At 45.4% G+C, this 20,920-nt stretch overlaps 1 protein-coding gene across 10 annotated transcripts in view; it reads left to right on the top strand.

Moving 5' to 3' along the window:
• The window catches only part of LOC142566780 (uncharacterized), a 217,358-nt gene that overhangs the window by 12,529 nt on the left and 183,909 nt on the right, over positions 1-20,920 (top strand). For all 10 annotated transcript variants that reach the window (XR_012825127.1, XR_012825128.1, XM_075677667.1 and 7 more), the window contains exons 2-3: positions 10,518-10,595; positions 18,609-18,697. Coding sequence is in view for 8 of the 10 variants with exons in the window: in XM_075677667.1 (XP_075533782.1) it covers positions 10,518-10,595; positions 18,609-18,697 (167 nt within the window). In the remaining 2 variants the exon portion in view is untranslated. The remainder of the gene's footprint in view (positions 1-10,517; positions 10,596-18,608; positions 18,698-20,920) is intronic.

Raw genomic sequence — 20,920 nt, 5'->3', positions numbered from 1 at the left:
GCCCCAAACGTTAGCGCCAGTAGAATGCAATGATTGTACACTTTTATTTTCAACAACAGTGGTAAGCTTCCAATCATGATTTGTTAAGGCCTGCCGTATGCACTCCAACCCATTTTTATTCTTCTGTAAGTTTCCTTCTCGTGGTCTGGGTCCCCTGTGAGTAATTGACCTAGATAAAAATACTCCTGCACAGACTTTAGGGGCTCACTGGCAATACTGGCCCTCAATCATTTATTGCAATTCAGCCCCAGTATTGCTGATTAGGACAAATTCATCAGTAAACCAAAGGTTGTTGAGATATTCGCCATTGATCATCACTCCTCAGCCTTCCCAGTCTAATAGCTTGAATACTTATAAGCATGCAGTGAATAGCGTTGGAGAGATTCTGTCTTGTTGCCTGACCCTTTCCTTGATAGGTAAGTCTCTACTTTTTTTCTGGAGAATCAAGGCAGCCGTGGAATCTTTGTAGTGTCACGAAACACTTTGGGCAGTAAGCTTTTGCAACTAGAACAATAGAGCAGCGAGAGGTAGTACAGCCGATCAAGCACCAAAACAAGGTTTTTCTCTCTTGTCATCGTCTCTCTCCTAGCCACAGCCCCACTGCTCCTTATTTGAGAGTACAGTTATCTTCCTCACAGAAGAGGAAGCCATCCCGGCGACCTACGGGTAGCGGGTAGGACAACACAGGCGGATCATAGTACAGCTTGAGACGCTGGACATGCGAAATTTCGTGTCCTCGACGGTGATGATCCAAAGGTAGCTCGAGGGGTTCCACGATATAGTTCACTGGAGACATTTGGTTGATCACGCGGTATGGGCTCTGGTACTTTGACGCGAGTTTCGGTGACAGTCCAGGGGTAGGGGCTGGAACCCAAAGCCACACTAGCGAGCCAGGAGCATAGGATACAGGAGCATGGGAAGTTTCTCGATGGTGCTTCTGGCGTTGCTGGTCTTCTGGCGTAAATATACGGGATAGCTTGCGACACTCTTCTACGTGTGCAGCAGCTTCGGATAAGTTTCCGGGGTGTCACGGTGGTACGGAAGGATAGTATCCATTGTGGAAAAAGGTTCGTGTCTGTACAGGAGAAAGAAGGGCGAAAATCCTGTGGTAGACTGTGTGGTGGTATTGTAAGCGTAGGGCAGAAATAGTAGAACGTGGTCCCATTTGCTTTGGTTGGATGCAACGTACATGGCCAGCATGTCACCAAGAGTGCTATTAAAGTGCTCAGTCATGCCATTAGTCTGCGGATGATATGCAGTAGTGGTGTGATGAATGTTGCAGCATTCTTTGAGGAGAGCCTCGATGACATCAGAGAGGAAGTTGCGGCCTCTGTCACTGAGTAATTCCCTGGGAGCTCCTTGGCGAAGGTTGATGTGGTGCAGGAGAAACCAGGCGACGTCACATGTAGAAGCGCTGGACAAAGGGGAAGTTTCCACAGAGCGCGTAAGATGGTCGATGGCCACGTTTACCCAGCGATTGCCGTCGGATGTGGTTGGCAGAGGTCCGTAAATGTCGATGCCTACTCGATCAAAAGCATGTGCTGGGCAAGGCAAAGGCTGCAATGGGGTGGTTGTACAACGAGGGGGATCTTTGTGGCAAACGAGACAGGAGCGGACATAATGATGGATGAATTGATACATCCCCCGCGAGTAGTAACGAAGGCGTAGACACGTGTATGTCTTCAGTACACCTGCATGCGCGCACTGGGGGTCGTTGTGGAATGCTGCACAAATATCCAAACGCAGGTGCCGAGGGATGACAAGCAACCATTTGCAGCCATCCGGGCGGTAGTTACGACGGTACAAGAGCCCATCACGAATGGAGAAGTGATGTGCTTGGCGACGTAATGCACGACTGATAGTGGGTGGCGATGGGGTGGACAAGAAACTCAGCATGGACACAATCCATGGGTCTTTCTCTGTGTCTGCATCAATCCATGGGTGATGGACAACAGTGGAAGTACGGCCTAAGCGAGATTGTTGTAGGTCGAATGACGTGCGAAAGCGGTCAAAGACATCAACGATCTGGGCGTGCTGACCTGGAATGAGGTTGGGATCAATACACCGGGAAAATGTTGGGTCACACGGCGGCATGGGAGCAGAAACTTGAAGGGCCAGAGCATCAGCCGGAGGAGAAGCCGGGTTGTTGGGCACATCATAAAGGAAGCTTGGTTCGATTTCGTCAGCATAACCAAGATACTCATCGTGGAGCAGGATAGCAGGGCAAGGACACAGGTTCGATACATAGAGTGCGCTGGAACCTTGTCAAATGGCAAGAAGGGCAAAAGGAAGCAAGAAGGGATGACAGCGAGCAACAAGCTTAGACGGTGTGAAAAAAACTGTGGGGTTGGAAAACCCAAACGCAGGAAACGGGTACAAGTGCGGCAGAGTATGGAGGAATCTCAGTGTTGGCGGTGACGAACACACGACCAGAAGTGTCATCAGTATATCAGTATCTTCAAAAACGTTGTTGCCGAATGGTGATAGCGTGAGCTCAGCAGGGGCACAATCTATAACGGTATGATGAGAGGACAGGAAGTCCCATCCTAAAATCATGGCATGGGAGCAGCGAGGCAGAACAATGAACTCAGTATGGTAGAAAGTGCCGCTTATAACAACATGCACGGTAAACTTCCCTAAGGGTTCAATCGGCACAGCGCTTGCTGTACATAATGAAATGGCAGAATATGGTGTTGCGACTTTTCTAAGGTTAAGACGAAGCTGCTCCGAAATCACTGATATTGCTGCTTCTGTGTCTACAAGCACATGAATGGCAATGTCTTCTGCATAAACTGCAAGGACGTTTGCAGGAAATAAATGAGGTCTTGAGGAGTTCGTTGAGATCGCAGTTCTTGCCTCCGGAACTGCGGTCCTTAGTTTTCCTTTCGGATGGCTTCAGGGCGACGGATAAGCGGCGACAGAGAACGCCGACGAGCAGACTGAGACCAACGGGCATTGAAGGTTCGGGAAGCAGGAGGCGAGGCTTCAAAGGGCTGAGCGGCAGTAGCGGAATGGGACAGAGAGTTGAAACCGTTGCTTTGTGCCCTCAAAGAATCTGAAGGATACCATCCGCACCGGCGGCAAAGCTGCGCTACATGCCCAGGCAGGCTGCATGAATAACAGATAGGCCAGTTGACATGGGTGCGCCATGGTTTGAGAACAGCAGGCGGAGACTGATGGAAATATTGGCGAGGTGGGCGCACAGGCTGCTGTGGTGGCCAGTAGCTGCTTGTAGGTGCATATGTTTCAGCTGCTTGCGGAGGTGAGGGAAAGGCGCTGGTAAGTCTGGATTGAATAGCTGCAGATGGAGGCCTTGGATTCGCAACAACGGCAGCGTACATAAGTGAAATAGGCGTAGGAGGCTGTTCATGAGCAAGTGGGTACGGCGTTAGCGACTTGTTCTTGTATCACCTGACAGAGATCGGGATACAAGGGCGACTCTGACGCTGGACTTACTGGCAGAACTGGCAGAAGAGAGAGTTGGCGTGCCACTTCTTCTCGTACAAATTGCTTGAGATGGTCAAAGATTGCTGAACTGCAAGGTGTAACACTGACACCATCACTGAGAGCTGAAAACGCGATGTCCGGAGCAAGAGCTCGGCGCGTAGAAAGCTGTTGTTTTCGTAGCTCCTCGTAGCTCTGGCAAAGCGTTGTGAGGTCGTTGACCGTCTGAGCATTCTTTGCCAAGAGCATTTGGAAGGTGTCATCTTCTATGCCTTTCAAGATGTTCTTGACCTTGTCATCTTCGGTCATACCTGGGTTGATATGCTGGCAAATGTGAACTACATCTTCAATGTAGCTGGTAAAGGTTTTGCCCTTTTGTTGGGCACAACAGTGAAGCTGTTGTTCAGCCCGAAGTTTGCACACAGCAGGGCAACCGAAGACTGCTTGAAGTGTCGTTCGTAGTGCTGTCCAGGTGGAAAAGTCAGCCTCATGGTTTCGGAATCAAAGATGGGCGACCCCGGAAAGGTAGAATGGTACGTAACCAAGCTTGTCAGCTTCAGTCCATTTGTTGTGGGCACTCACTCGGTTGTACGATGACAGCCAGTCTTCTACGTCATGATCATTAGTGCCATTGAATATGGGAAGATCCCGTTAGCGTGGCGCACCAGGACAGGCGGTGCACCCGAGGCGCACCCCAGATGGTGCCTGGGGTGGATCGGTAGGACTAGTCTCCTCAGGCATGGGAGATGTGACAGGGATCATCCGGCTCTGAAGTTCCGGGTTTGCAAAAGGTCCAGCACCTCTACCAGATGTCGCGAAACACTTTGGGCAGTAAGTGTTCGCGGCTAGAACAATAGAGCAGTGACAGGTAGTACAGCCGATCGAGCACTGAGACAAGGTTTTTCTGTCTCGTCATCTTTGTCTCTCTCCTAGCCAGAGCCCCGCTGCTCCTTATTTTACAGTACAGTAAATATTTCTCAAGATATTATTACGATATTATCAGGAGATACTCAAGAGACGAGCTGCCGCGAGAACGACGAAGTTGGTCTGTGCCTTGGCGCGGGCGAGTGTCGGCCTGGCTGTCTGACTTCAGTGTAAATAGCCTGTAAATAGCCTATTTCATCTGTGTCTTTTTACACGTAACATTCTGGTGGAGCTGGAGGAGCTATTTCTCTTCTATTGATCTTCATTCTGGATACTGGCAGATTGCTGTTAACGATATGGACAGAAAAAAAAAACGCGTTCATCACACCTGATGGCCTATACCAATTTAAAGTAATGCCGTTTGGATTATGTGACGCCCCTGCCACCTTTGAGTGTATGATGGACTCCTTACCCCAAGGTTTCAAATGGTCCACATGCCTCTGCTACCTCGACGACGTCATCGTCTTCTCGCCAACGTTCGACACTCACATTGAGCATCTAACAACTACACTTGATGTATTTCGAAAGGCAAAGCTGCAACTTAACTCGTCCAAATGTCGTTTTGGGCACCGTCAAGTTACTCTTCTGGGCCATCTCTTTGACACTTCCGGAGTACAGCCTGATCCCGACAAAACTCGCGCTGTCCGAGACTTTCTGGTTCTGAAGACAGCCGCAGACGTCCAAAGTTTTGTAGGACTATGCTCGTACTTTCGTCGTTTTGTTCCAGATTTTGCGACAGTTGCTAGACCCCTCACTAATCTTTGCAGAAAGGCGTACAATTCTCGTGGGTCACTTCAGAAGCCGCCGCCTTCTCTCGTCTCATCACTCTTGTAACCTCACCACCCATTCTCGCCCACTTCGACCCTGACGCCCCTACAGAATTGCGTCCAGATGCCAGCGGTCATGGCGTAGGTGCCGTCTTAGCCCAGCGTCAGCGGGGCCAGGATCGAGTTATTGCTTATGCGAGCCACCTCCTAGCACCATCGGAGCGCAACTATTCCATTATGGAACGAGAGTGCCTTGCTGTTGTCTGGGCGGTTGCGAAGTTCCGTCCTTACCTTTACGGTCGCCCTTTTTTCGTAGTCACTGGCCGTCACGCTCTCTGCTGGCTCTCATCGCTAAAAGATCCTACAGGCCGGCTTGGTCGATGGGCTTTGAGGCTACAAGAATTTTCATATTCCGTGGTCTACAAGTCTGGCCAGCTGCACCAAGACGCTGACAGCTTGTCGCGTTACCCTGTTGACAATCCTGACTCCTCCGATATTACGAGTGCTGCTTGCGTATTCTCTGTATCACAGCTGCTTCATTTCGCCGACGAGCAATGTCGTGACGCCTACATCAGAGCACTCATTGACCGTTTGGAACACTCTCCGGCCGATGCCTCTCTACGCCTCTTCGTCCTCCACGACGGTACTCTGTACCATCGCAACCTTCATCCGGACGGCTCTGAGTTCCTACTTGTCATACCTAAACACCTCCGCTCAACCGTTCTAGAAGAGCTTCACGACGCACCAATGGCAGGACACCTCGGCGTATCTCGAACCTGTGACCGTGTACGTCGCCGTTTTTTCTGGCCGGGCCTTGCCCGTTCCGTACGACGTTACGTCGCCGCTTGTGAACTTTGCCAACGACGCAAGAAGCCTTCCCAGCTCCCTGCTGGTTACCTGCAGCCGCTCGAGATCCCTGCCGAGCCCTTCCATTGTGTTGGCTTCTCGGCCTTCTCGGCCAATTTCTTGAATCTACATCAGGAAACAAGTGGGTTGCAGTCACGGCTGACTACGCGACCCGCTAGCCATAACCCGCGCTCTTCCGACCGGTTGCGCAACTGATGTTGCCGACTTCCTTCTACATGATATCATTTTGATGCATAGTGCTCCGCGCCAATTGCTAACAGACCGTGGCCCTACGTTTCTGGCCAAAGTCATTGACGACATCATGCGTGCCTGCTCAATACAGCATAAATTTACCACCTCCTACCACCCTCAAATGAATGGCCTCACTGAGCGTTTGAACCGCACCCTTACAGACATGCTATCGAAATACGTTTCAGACGACCACCATGACTGGGACCTGGCTCTATCTTACATTACCTTTGCGTACAACTCTTCCCATCTCGAAACTGCTGGCTTTTCCCTGTTTTACCTCTTGTATGGCCAAGAACCGATGCTACTACTAGAGACTGTGCTTCTGTACACCACAGCTTCAACTAGCGCTTATGCCCGTGATGCAAGCGCCCGTGCTGACCATGCTCGCCAACTTGCGTGCGTTCGTCTTCAAGTGTCTCAAGACAAACTGAAGCAACGCTACGACCTCTGTCACCGTGATGTCCATTTTGTGCCCGGCACCTCGTGTTGCTTTGGTCACCTTCGCGTAAAGTTGGCCTTTGTAAGAACCTGCTCTCCTGTTATACAGGCCCATATCGCGGGCTCCGCCAAGTGACCGATGTCACTTATGAAATCGTTCTAGCCACGCCCACTGCGTCCTCCGCGGTAACAACCAGTGACATTGTCCACATCGCCCGACTAGAGCCCTACAACTCTCCACGCGCCCTGGATATTTAACAGCACCGTGACGGCGCTTTTGCCGCAGGGGGGGTAGTATTACGATATTATCGGGAGATACTCAAGAGGCGAGCCGCTGCGAGGACGACGATGAAGTTGGTCTGTTCCTTGGTGCGGGCGAGTGTCGGCCTGGCTGTCTGGCTCCAGTGTAAATAGCCTGTAAATAGCCTCTTTCATCTGTGTCTTTTTACATGTAACAGTATTAACATATGGCTTCTGTACTGCTTGATTACACAATAGCTCCATGTGTTGCTCTTTAGCATGCTTTTAATGCCTCTGATGTTATTGAACACCTGTTTAATATCTTCTCTCTTGTGAGAGAGCCTGACAGCATGCTTTCTTGAATATGTGTTTGCCTTTGTTTCGTTGGGCTGCATACAGGGATTAACTTTTCTGCACCTTGTTGGTCTTCCTCCTCTTTGGTGTCACACATAGTCCTCTCAACCTTGGATGGTGTGTATGCACCTCACCATTATGCCTGCTTGGCAGAACTTGGTTCTCAGGTTCATACTTGAAGCAAAAGCTGTATCGCAAACACAAGGCCAAACGACATGTGTCTGACCCCATGTGTTAGTCGTGCCAATGAATTTCCAGAGTGGGCAGTCTGTAGGAGCAGCTAGGCAATAGTGTGGGAATGAAATGGATGCAGTACAATGAAAAGTCACTTTCACTTCACTTGAAACAAAGTTTTCAGGTGAACCAAGTGATCTCCTGCAGGCATTACATTTGACCCTACGTGTAACTGTTTCAGTTGTACAAACTCAGTACGAGGCAGCCTACGAATGTTCTTATGGTGCAGCAGTGGCTCTACGGTGTCAGCTAGCCCGATTTATCAAGTTGTCTGGTGGTGATGCTGCTCAGCAACACCAGCTCTTACACTGTCATGCTTTTCTCCAACAAGTCTTTCTGGGCAGGACAGAGAAACGCATCTTGTTAAAAGCATGAGGGCAGTATGAGAATAACTTAGTGTTGTGCAGGCCTGAAATTTTCTCAAGTTGCATTTAAACAGTCAGTAGTTTCGTTTGACTGTTTTACCATTGCTTCCAATATAGCTTCTGTGGTGCTCCTCTCCTGGCCTTCTTGCCCATAGAGTCGACTTGGTAGAGTACAAAATACAGCATGCAAAGAATGCCTTAGTTTGTGGGCAAAGTCTGACTCTTTGGTGCCATCAAATTCTCTGACTAGGCATCAGGACAGAGGAAGACGGTTGTGCCCGTCTGACCGGCTTGTTGGGCTTAACTCTCTGAAGAATTATGTCAAAATTGTTCTCTCCAAGTGAAGAAATTCCAAGCGGCCAGTGAGGGAGGTCATTGTGAACGCCTTCAAGTGTTGCAACAATGTGATATATTTGAGTGCTCAGCACCGGATCAGCAAGAACACTTGGAAATGTTGCTAATGTTGCCCATCCTATGTTCACTAACTTTGCCCTGAAGATAATGTACAAACATGACCTCGCCAAGGTTTCTCCACAGAAACCACTGTCATGGAATTTTGGCCAGCTTTAGGCTGTAAATATTGGCAATCACTGTGTCTTTGTCGCATTATTCAAGTGTTATAATAGTTTTTTTAGGCCAGTGTGCAGCATATTGTGCATATGAAACAGAAGTGACTTTAATAGAATGGTGGAGTGCAGTCTTGGAGCCTTGTCATTTTCTCGTGCATGTATTTGTTGTGCAGTGTTCTAATCTTTAAATGAAGTTTGTGGCCAACTTTTATTTGGGCAATTGTAGTTACTGCACAAGTAATTTAATTACATAAATATGACTTCAAGAATAGCAACATTTTTTCATACAAGATTCAATATATTTGTTAAAAATTTTTACATTGCTTATTTTGCCAGTATTTTTTAAGACTATTGAATAAAACTATCTTCATTGAAGCTACTATGAATGCATGAATAATAATTTAAAAATATAATGTTAATATTCAAAACCTTGGAAATATTCAAAAGAAACCCGAGCGAGAAGTTTATCCTCTGTTTAGTATTTGTTTGAATGCAAAGCATACTCTGAGATAAAGAAAGTCTCTTGAAAACCAGAGCTTTGTGGGACAGTAGAACAGCAACCCTTGCTGCATAGTGACGCATTTAAGTGGCTCTGCATGTTTGTGTTAGGTGCTTGCCAAAGATGCTCTGAAGTTCTTGTTACAAGTGCAATAATGCAGTCACATTGTTTTGTTTTCAAAAGCTTGGGTAAGAGTGTAGGGAAAATCAATTGGTGACAACCTAAGAATGCACTGGTGAACACACCATGATCGAACTCGAAGGAAGTTTGTAGAGATGTGCCAGCCAATTACGTTTGCTGATTTCTGGGACATCACAGCAAACGCCAACTCTTTTCATTATACTGGCATCTCTCAGGAGCTGTGTTTTTGAGTGTGGAGGCAGAGGATAGGTAAAGTGTGTTTTTATATGCATTGAATTCTTAGATTGTCACCCAGTGTAGTGCATTTAGGGTTGGAATGTGCTTCTTCTTTTTTATGTGCACGATCCTCGTGCACTGAGCCTCAAGAAATGATTGTCTGGCATCCCCTTTGAAACAGGGCAGTGACAAATGGTCACCTCGCCTACTTGAGTTACTCAGGTATGCTATACAAAAGTACCTACAGAAGTACTCTGCATACTTAATTATGGGTAATTACTGCTCTCATCTTGATAGTGTTTGTGATGCAAACTAAACATTGAACCTTTTTTAATTACATTATTCTTGCCTTTGCACCTTTACAAAATGTACCACAGGGACTATCATCTACGAGGCCTCCTCCTTTTATCTACTCGTGTCCTCATCTCACGTTGACCAATGTTGTCATAGCACTCAACTAAATGCCATTGAAAGGTTGTCATTCTCCAACGAAGCTGTGAAGACCACTCGTGTTGAATTCTTTTTTCTTCTGCTTTCAGCACAACTTGTTTGCCATATTCCTAGGAATTATTGACCCTTGGCATGTTTCAATCAGCATTGCTCTAGCTTGTGTGTCCTCTTGCATATAACCCATACATTTCTTTTTACCTACTTGTTCTATTGCCAAGTTGTACTGAAAATGGATAAACAGTATGAAATAACAAAAGCCCCTGTGTACAGCCCAAAAATAGTTTAAATGTTCTGATGGCAAAGTCGGGACAGCTGTCTCTGTAAAATGCAGAAATTGTGTGTTCCAATTCTCAGCATAGATGGCTACATTGCTAGACAGCCACTATGCTAGCTCCTCTTGTGACTCTTACGTACATGGCAGAGGTGTAAGCTATATTGGCTATCTAGTGAGCAGACAGCACAAACAGAATCTGAACAGAATCATTATGGGTTTTTGAAGGCATTGACTCTGAGTATGCATTAAGGTTGGCATCGGAGACCTGAGGAAGAATGTTGTCAAGGCGTTGCAATAGGCAGCAAGCTGTCTTCTTAGACCAGCTTGACTAGCTGCAATAAAAGTGGCCAGAGAGGACCTTTGCCTGGTATATCCGCTTCTGTTTGTCCCGTTTTTATCTTATCCTTGGTCACACTAAGCTAAGCTGTGCTCCTATATTGAATTTTTTCATTCTATAATCTCTGACAAGATTAGCAATAAAAAATAAATGTACATCTTCTGCAGGCCTCTCGGCCCGGGCGGTCGCAACCTGCATCTCGGAGGGGAGCCGGAGGCTTGTTGCAGTATTTAACCAATCGCCAGGTGATGCCTACTCAACAGTTGCTAAGACTGCTGTGTGGAGCCTGCTGTGCTTACCAGCCTCTTTAAGCCAATTTTTTCCCAAGTTGTAATTTAAAAGTTCCTTAGATATTTTTGAGCATGTTATTTTTTTTTTATATATACAAATACTTGCAATGATTAGCACAAGGATTTTATCAGGGTGGTATGTGCATAAACAAACTACAGCTTAACCTTAATATAACGAAATTCTTGATATAACAAAGTATTTAACTTTTTATAACTTCTTGTCCACAGAACACCATGTATTTAGAACCTCAATATAACGAAGTGTGTCAATACGCAATGATCGACCTTGTCAGTGCCAGGAGCCGCCACTCTGTGCATGCAACAAAGTTGGACAAGCTTTTCTTAGCCCTACCATGCTGCTGTTTACAACAGAAATGGTGCAGTATTTATTTATTTATTTACAATACCCCTAAAGGCCCTCGAAGGAGGGCATTACATAGGGGGGGGGGGGGAAAGGCGGGCTACAAGAAAAAATACAAGTGTACATTCAGGTACAGCACACATAAAAAGAAAAACATTTACAAGAGATTTTTTTTCCTGCTCAACAAGGCAGTGTAGTTATCATATTGAACCAAGACACAAAAAAAAAGAAAAAAAAAGCAACGTACATAAAAACATCAGGAGCAAGCAACAACTCTTAAAGCATAAAAAATATCAGGGAAACACACTTAATAAGAAAACACATTTTTACCAGCACTTCACAGTAGTGCAAGTTGTTTTCCTAAATTTGGCTATGTCAGTTTCCATGGCTATGTGTGAGGGTAAATCATTCCAATCAATGATAGTGCGTGGTACGAAAGATTGAGCGAAAGTTGATGACCGACGCAAAATGTGTTTCACTTTGTAAGGGTGATCGTGGCGAGGAAAGATAATCGGCGGTGACTGAAAAAAATCATCACGAAGTGAGGAGTGGTGGAAAATTTTATGAAATAGTGATAAGCGAGAATGTTTTCGACGAAGGCTCAAGGATTGCAAACCAGCACATTTCTTTAAAGATGTAATGCTGGTGAATGTTGAATAATCTGAAAAAATAAATCGAGCAGCACGGTTCTGCAGGGCTTCAAGGTTAGAGGCTAGATATACCTGATGGGGATCCCAAATTGGCACAGCATATTCAATTTTCGGGCGAATGATTGTGATATATCCTTGTTTTCATACGAGTGGAGGAGCTTGCTTGAGGGTTCGTTTAAGTATTCCAAGAGTACGGTTAGCAGCTGCCAGGGTTAAATTTATATGGTGATGCCATGTTAGGTCAGACTGGAAATGAAGGCCAAGATATTTGTAGGAATTGGAAGACTCAATCGTGCTGTTATTAATGAAGTAAGTGTTTTCAATTCGAGACTTTCGGCCGTTAAATGTCATTAACTTGGTTTTAGAGATATTAAGCGACATTAGCCATTTGGAGCACCATAAGGTAATTGCATAAAGGTCAGATTGCAAGCATTGGCGATCAATATCAGAGGAAATTGTGCGGTAAATTACGACATCATCGGCAAAGAGACGAACCCGGGACGTTACGCAAGAAGGAAGATTGTTAATATATGTTAAGAAAAGTAAAGGACCTAGCACGCTGCCCCCCAGGGCAGAGTGCTGGGTCCCAACTAACACGGCTACCAATTGTTTCGTTGTGTCTCATATAGTGGACGATAGAACACTGGACTTTTGTTAACGGAGGTTAACTGGGTTTATTAAGCATGGAGTACACAGGAATGGGTGTGGTTACATGGAGGTACAGTTTTTGAGACGGGGCGGCCGACCAGCAGGAGAGGAGCGGGAGTACCAGACACAACTTGATATGTCGTCTGCTCAGAGTTCACAGAGGAGGAAGGCTGCTGTGACGGTGGTAGCGACGGTGATAGTGGAGGTCTCAGAAGGGGCGCGTGGCCAGTGTGTAACATGCACATGCATGATGGTGGCGCCATCTCTTGAGCCTTCTTGTAACATCCTTCCTTTTTTGGCAATAACCTTTCAACTGACGACGAAATCCTCGAGCCTCTTTGGAAGTCTTGTGGTTCTTTGAGGTCTGACAGCAGTGCGGTTTGCCTGATTTATCGCGCTGGTATCCTCTTCTGGTTGCGTTGTAGTTTCGGGCTGTTCGTGTTGGCTTTTATTGGCAGTCGCAGAAGGTCTTGGTCTGGTTCCTTCGCAGCACGCTTTCACCAACTTGAACTTCATACGATCTGCCATCAATTCTTCTAGTTATTGGCCCTTTGACCCATGTCCCGCCCTTCAGTGGTCGAACTGTGACACTTTGACCTTCGCTTAGGCTCAGCAAATCCTTGGCTTCTCTGTTGTAGTATAAGGTTGGTTTTTGCCTTTTCACCTTTCTTTTCTCGCTCACGTCGACTGCTTTGGGTTGCAGTAGCTCCAATGGTGTTGGCAAAGTTGTTCTTGTGCGGCGACTCGTGAGTAATTGCGCTGGACTAGCATTGAGTCCTTGCAGCAGAGTGTTTCTGTAATCAAGAAATGTCATTTGTGGATCTGTGGCTGTCTTCTGCTTTCTTAAGCAGCATTTTTGCCGTCTTTATGGCTGATTCAGCCATTCCATTGGAACACGGGCTTGACATTTTATGTTCGAAGTTCCAGCTTTTGAAAAGTTGTTGAATTCCTCGCTGGGGAATTGTGGTATATTGTCGCTTATCAGAATTCTTGGTATTCCGTGTCTTGCAAAGTGAGACTTTAGTTTGAGTATTACTTGATTGGAGGTCATTGATTTCATTTGGTCCACTTCCCAAAAGTTGCTGTAGTAATGCACTGTGATCAAGAACTTATTTCTGTTCAATTCGAAAATGTCGCATCTAACTTGCTCCCATGGATAGCTGGGTTCTGGGTTAGGAGAGAGAGTTTCTCGTTGCTGGGAGTGTGCATGCTTTTGACACACTTCGCTTCCTGCGATGAGGTCTTTTAATTCTGCATTCGTCATCATCATCATCAGCCTGGTTATGCCCACTGCAGGGCAAAGTTCTCTCCCATACTTCTCCAACTATCCCGGTGAATTCTGCATTCATTCCTGGCCAAAAGACACATTCACCGAGCACGTCTTAGACAGCTCTCAATCCCCAGATGTGATGAGTGAAGGATTGCTTTGATCTCACCTCTCAGAGAAATTAGGACAATTAGACGTAATCCCTTGAAAATGAGGTCTTCAACTGTAAGCTCATCTCTGTATGTGAAGTACATGTGCTTGTCTTGGGGTAGTTGACGCTTATCTTATGGCCAACCTGACAAGATGATGGCTTTCAACCTTTGCAGTGATTCATCACTCTCTGTCGCAGACCGAATCTTTTTCAGGGTTTCTTTTCTCACATGAAGGTAGCGTAAGACATTGATGTTTTCAAGTTCTTGTTCATTGCTTTCGTTGGGAAGGAACGCATGTGACATCCTATCAGCCAAAAGTAATTTATTGCCTGGTCTGTGCTCGATGACAATGTTGTATCTTTGCATCTGAAGAATCATGCCTTGTAGTAGTCTTGGAACGTGATCTAATTGTTTCTTCATGACCGCTTGCAGTGGCTTGTGATCGCTGATGATCTTTGTTTCTCTTCTGAATGTGTACTGGTGGAACTTGTTTGATGCGAAGACGATAGCCAACATTTCCTTTTCAATTTGTGCATAGCGGATTTCTGTCAGTGTAAGTGCTCTGCTGGCGAATGAGAGTGGCTGTCCGCCTTGAAGAAGAGCTGCTTCGAGTGCAAGATCGCTTGCATCACACTGAATTTCTAACTGTTTTCATGAGTAGAAGTCGGCCAGAATTGGAGCTCTTGTCACAGCGTCTTTTGCCTTTTAAAATGCTTCTTCTTGCGGTTTTCCCCAGTGCCATGGTGTATCCTTGACAGTGAGTTTTCTCAATGGCTCTAATACACACGAAAACTTCAGCAAGAATCTGGAGAGATAGTTGATCATACCGCAGAAGCGTTGTATTCCTTGGACGTCGACTGGCTTTTAGCATTTGTTCAGTTGCCTTGACTTTATTTGTATCAACTTTTAGTCCTTCTTTTGTCAGCACGTATCGCAGAAAGACAGTTGATGAGGCTCTGAGCTGAGTTTTTTCTTTGTTGAGACGAATTACAATTGGTCGGCATCTCTGGAGTAGACTCTCTAATTTCTTGTCATGATCTTCGACAGCATCTTTTTCATTTTCGCCCACTCCATAGACAAGAATGTCGTCTGCAAAACAGAGAACTCTGCTAAGTCCTTCAAGTGCCACTTGAAGTCTTTTCTGAAAAATTTTGCGGCTTACCACAAGTCCAAACGGCAGGCGGAGCCATCGATAACGACCTTTTGGTGTTTGAAATGTAGTCATAAAGCTTGACTCATTATCGAGAGAACATTGCCATTAGCCTTCTCACAAGTCTAGTTTTTAGAAGATTTTTGCTTTGGCAAGATCGGGTAGCACATCATCGAAGATGGGAAATGTGTGACAATCTCGTTCGAGAGCCTCGTTCAGTGCTTGTGGGTCAATGCATATTCGCATTTCACCATTTTTCTTGGTTGCCACAACCAATCTGCTCACCCACTGCATTGGCTCTGTTATACTTTTAATGTTACCTCTTTTTTCCAGGCTTGCCAATGTTTTTTCTAATTGCGGTTTGATGTTGACAGGCACTCTGCAACTTGTTATCACTTTCGGAAGCGTATCTGGCTTAGTCAGCAATTGTACTTTTCCCGGGAGTGTTTCTAGTGTGTCTCCAAAAACATCTGGATATTTTTCCACTATGTGCTGAGTGAAATTTTCTTCTGGAATTTCGTCGATTCCAGCCACAAGGTTATAGTCTATGGTTATCATACCCATTTTCTCAGCTGTCGATCTTCCGATGAGAGGAGTGAAATCATCTTTAACCACTATGAATTCCTCAGAATGTCTCTGTCCGTTTGCGGTTGTAACATCTAGTTGCGCCTTGCCTGAACAGTGACCTTTGCTTCCATTCCACGTTCACAGTGTTGTTGTGCACGGTTGTACTTGCTGTTGCTTGATGTGTCTACACGGGATGACATCAACAGCTGCATCACTGTCCACTTGAAACTTTACTTGTGTTCCGTTCACTCTCAGAAATGTGTTGACTGAGCTTAGTTTGTGGCTTTGAACTGCCAGTATGTTTTCATCCTCACTATCTAGTACTGCCAGGCCAGCAATTGCCTTGCTGCTTTTACAAACTGCCACGAAGTGATTTCATTTTTTGCACTTGCAGCATGTTTGTTTCCAAGCTGGGCATGTTTCTCTTTTGCGCTTGTGGCTACCACTGCAATACCTGCATTTTGGTGAGTTAGGTTTTTGTGGTTTTACTTTCGCGCTTTTCAAGTTGGCATTCGTGCGATGGATGAATTTCTTCACTGCGTGCATGCTCTCGCTGCTTGATGGAGTACCCTCTTTAAATGCCTTCATTTGAATTTTCGTTGCTTCGTGTGCTTGACACACCGTTTCAACCTTCTCTAGAGTCGGATCTTCTAACTTGATAATGTCTGCACAGGCTTTTTTGTCATAGATACCACAGACGATCTGGTCGCAGATCGTGTTTTCTCTTTCGTTTTCGAATCCACAATCGCGCGCTTTGAGCTTCAAATCTGTTACGAAGCTGTCGAACTGCTCTTCCTCCCGTTGCATGTGAGTTCGGAAGATGTATCGCGAGTACAGCTCGTTGTGCTTTGGTAAGAAATGCGCGTCAAGGAGGCTGATGACATATGCATAGTTAAATTCTGGATTTGGTCTTTCCTCAGTCGGTCTCTCGAAGTCCAAAGTGTTGTAGATGTCAAGCAGTGAAGAACCACCGACGGTCAAAAGAAGTGCTACTTGCCAGTCAGATGGCGTTCTCGCTGTGTTAGTTACATTGAGGCACAGCATGAAGCTCAGCTTGAACGCTCGCCATTGTTCCGCAGCGTTTGAATTTCGCAGGTGCAGGAATCTTCTCCATTGCTGATGCGCTGACATTAGAACTAGTTCAGTTCTGACACCATGTTTCGTTATGTCTTGTACAGTGGACGATAGAACACTGGACTTTTGTTAATGGAGGTTAATTGGGTTTATTAAGCGTGGAGTACACGGGAATGGGTGTAGTTACGTGGTGGTACAGAGAGTAGAGTGTTTTTGAGACAGGGTGGCCAACCAGCAGGAGAGGAGCGGGAGTGCCAGACGGAACTTGATATGTCGTCTGCTCAGAGTTCACAGAGGAGGAGGGCTGCCGCGACGGTGGGAGCGGAGGTCTCAGAAGGGGCACGTGGCCAGTGTGTAACATGCACGTGCAGGATGGTGGCGCCATCTCTTGAGCCTTCTTGTAACACCAATGGCACTGTAGAGGATTAATGCTTACAAGGGAACTAGAAGCACCATAGGCACAAAACCGCCTTTACGTTTATTAGAATGCAACAGAACACAAAAACGAATGTGCGAATGAGCTGTTGGGCGTTATAAAAAGGAAACCTGGTCTATTTCGTGTTATTCACTATAAAAAAGGCAAAAGTTGGAACATTTGGCCATCCCGACTGGGTCAAGTCAAGAGACGGGACACTTACTAAGAAGGTGGCACTGTCCTGCTAAATTCAAGATGGTTGGCAACCCTATGTAGCAGCATAACAGGCAACCGAGCAAGCTGAAGTGGGTGCCACAACCTCGCATTGTTGTGCTTCCATGCAACCGCTTCCTGTGTCCAGACACCTCCTAGAAAATGAAACCTTAGGTGATTGGAAAAGGGACGCAGCACAAGAAAGACAGGGACACAAGACATGCATACAGCGCTATTTGTATAAATGCTATTATAGTAAATTATTTATGACGCTCTAACCTCCGCATTCAGAAATGCATCTTAACTTGAAGCCCATGCTTGACTTGATCTAAATGATGCCTGGCGTGAATGTGCCCAGGATGCTCATTGTGTTTCCTTCAGTGCTTTCATGACAAGCTTCATTTAGGTCAAATAAATCATGTTCTTCAAGTTGAGATGCATTTCTAAATACGGAGGTAAGGCTTGCTTGCCAGTATTTCTTATGCGGTATTGCGGTCAAGGACCTTCATGTAAAGCAAAAGAAAAATTAAAAATTGAAAATGTTGTGTCATTAGCCCTTTAAAAACACGCCAATGCTACATTTCTGACGTCAAACCCTCTAAACCTTTGAAATAATGCTGGAAAGCATCAGAGAACCCTAAACAATTTACACTGATACATATTTCTATGAATCAGTCTTGGTTCCCAGGAAGTGTATGCACATACGTGGGCTCAGCCAGAAGGAATGTCTTTCTTCTTTTTACGAGCAACATTGTCACTCCTGGCCTTATTGGTACACAACGTCAGCAACTATTGCTCTGTGTCAGGATGGCACGATGGCAGAAGGTGCGGCATTTTGACACTAACTTTGGTATCACATTACAATACTGGCTTGTTTACCCACCTTAATATTTACTCGGTGTTTTATGTGAGAGAAGCGTGGGGTAGTGTTTCCACTGAGGTGTGCGAATAGTAATTTTTGAGACAGAATTGTGCAAGCAGCAGACCAAATATTAAATACTTTTCAAACAGTTTTTGAATAATCAACAGCCATTTTCACCACTAATATAGAAATTGCCTTCACATCCAAGTATAATCACAGTGCGATTGATTCTTGGTAATTACATTGCACATTTAATAAAAAGTTGTTTGTTAAAAGCATAATGGAGCATTAGAAGCATATGAGCAGTTTATTTGATTACTAGAGACTCATTAGTGAGTGTCAGGCTAGAAAAGTATCGTGCTGCACTCTGAAACTTGTCACATTTTATGTGCACGAAGGCTGCCAAGGTGAAATTTATCGCACTTTTGCTCCAATGTTATGCTTGATCACGCACAGTTGGGGATTTGAAGTATCTAAACACTGTACTTAACCAATGTTGACTATTTGGCTCAAAGTCCGAATCGAATACTTGATTTGTTATTGAAAACTTTGCAAATATGTGCTGCTACCCATTTTGCTGCTTGGGTTGCACCGTTGGTTGATGCGCAGCTGTGGGGTGACCAGCGGCAGCAGCCCCCTCTGGCTTCCGGGCTTTTCCCCCTGGCACAGCTGGTTTCTCAGGAGGTGCTTCGAAGTGGGTGAGTGCTGACCTCCTGTTGCCTTGAAGGTGATGGCCACAGCTGGGCAAATAAAGCTAGCTTCTTCCGTTCGCTCACAAAAGGCACAAGAAAATGCGGCACAGTGTAGAACTCATCTTGGCTCCGAGTTTATTGGCCTACCATGCTGTTTATGTTTGATATAACTGTGCAGCCCCCATCATACTTAACCTGAACATGTCTTAGGCGCCTTTTCGTTTCTGCTGCCGATGGTACTGGGCATTTATGATTGGGGTACCTTGAAGGTCATAGCCTAATGCGTCTTCCTTCCAGAGCATTTAATGTTTGCTCCTTATAGCCAGCATTTGTCACTGTTATGCTGCTAGGGTCAAGTCTAACGGGGGCCATCCATCATAGCATGAGTGCTCGTGTTTCTTTAGTTATTCTTATAGTGAGAAAGTAGCGTATTCTTCTACAATATGTTCCTGCAGCCACCACAACATGCCTGGAGCACATGAGTACGCAACTAGGCTCCTTGGTGGCTGTGCACAAATAAAGCTCTGTCGCCATTTCCACTCACTGCCTGCCTTTCCTGATAGTGAATGTGTAAAGGTCGTACCATCTAACCAGAATTTGATTAAACTGAAATTGCGTATCAACTTTTGTCTGTACGCAACAGCTGGCATGATAAAGCTTATCGATCGGTTTCATTGGGCTGCATCACCATGCTCGCATCTCTAGTTTCCTGACATGGCACGTCTATGTAAAAGGTGGTCCTTGAATATTGAAAAAATTCGAGAGCTTCTGATAAACTTTGATCCACACTCTGATACCATGTACTTTGAGGTGTGTTTGAGTTACTGTGACAAAGAAGCCAAATAATCAGTTATTATAGCTGTACATTTTTGTACATTTAAATCCAAAGCTTCGTAACATGTTCAACAATATATTGCTGATAAATGGCATTTCAATTTAAAGGCTGCTAATGTACATTCCTTAGTAGCTGAATTTTATGCACTCTGGGGAAACCTTGTGCAAATTGTGTGTGCGGAAATGCGGGGTATACACAAATTTTCTAGCTAACCTTACGCTGGTATACTTGCACTGAAATTTTGCTCAGTCGTATTGTTTTGCATTGCATCTAGTTTGATCCCACACTTTGGTACATTACTTGCTTGTTTTGTCAAGAATAAATCTATAGCGTCCATTGTCTGGGGCAGTGCCAGACAAAAAGGATTAATTTTTTTACGGGAGCACAACGGTCTGCCACTGTCACAACACTCGCTGTTGCACTCTACTTGCGGCTGCGGTGGTTCAGTCGAGCACGATGTTCACTTCTGGACCACAGCAGCCACCTCCTCATGGGGCCTAATCACGGCCACACGTTAAAAGGGGGTCCAAATATGTCCCCACATTGCTTTCGCACATGAAACCCCACAGACTTACCGTATTTAGCCCAATCACTTCTTCAGGGAATGCTGTTAGTACTTTCCAGTAAAGTGCCACATGAGTGATTTATTTATTGTTGCAGCTTCACTTGCCACCCATAAGGGACAGCTGCAGAGTGGCAATTGGGACTAGTTATCATTTAGGATCATAAGTAGGGCTAATGAGAATGTAAAACTGGGCCTTAAATAAAGAATTGATCAGCAGCATATCATGAGTTCATCACCTGTGTGGCTGAAACTAGGAATAAAAAGAAGAAACCTGACAGGTCTTCGTGCATTCAAGGCATTGAGCCATAAACGAAAAATGTTAGGTGTAGCAAGGAGACTGCAGTACGGCTCAGAGGTGTAATGATTAGGGCAAGTAACCAGTGTCCTGTTAGAGTAACAAAATGTGTGCCAAGGAAAGGAAAACAGTCAATGATGGCACAGGATTGGCTGATGTGATCAGTACAAATATGAGGAGTGCAAGCGTATATGCATCACATACTCTATCGGTCATTCTCTACCCTTCTTAAGTTTATTACATTTATGTCACATTTTGTGAATATCTATGAACATGCCAAATTATTCGTTACTCTTTTTATTATATTGTTCCTACGCGATTTCGTCTTGGGGTTTTGAAATGTGTTATAGCAGATGCAGTGGTGGAACTGCACCATTTGCATCATACTGCACCAAGAGCGACCTTTGCACCATCCTGCACCAAAAAAGCATTTTAGCAGAAAATTCTGCCGAGCCTGCACCAAAGCATGCATAAGAGCAAAACCGTCCTTCTGTCATATCTTCGCAGCTAGCAATACTGAAAATCCAAACCAAC

This window comes from Dermacentor variabilis, unplaced genomic scaffold, assembly GCF_050947875.1.
Source record: "Dermacentor variabilis isolate Ectoservices unplaced genomic scaffold, ASM5094787v1 scaffold_13, whole genome shotgun sequence".
NCBI classification, from domain to species: Eukaryota; Metazoa; Arthropoda; class Arachnida; order Ixodida; family Ixodidae; genus Dermacentor; species Dermacentor variabilis.
Note: the sequence above shows the minus strand (reverse complement) of the source record. Positions and strands in the feature narration are given on the sequence as shown.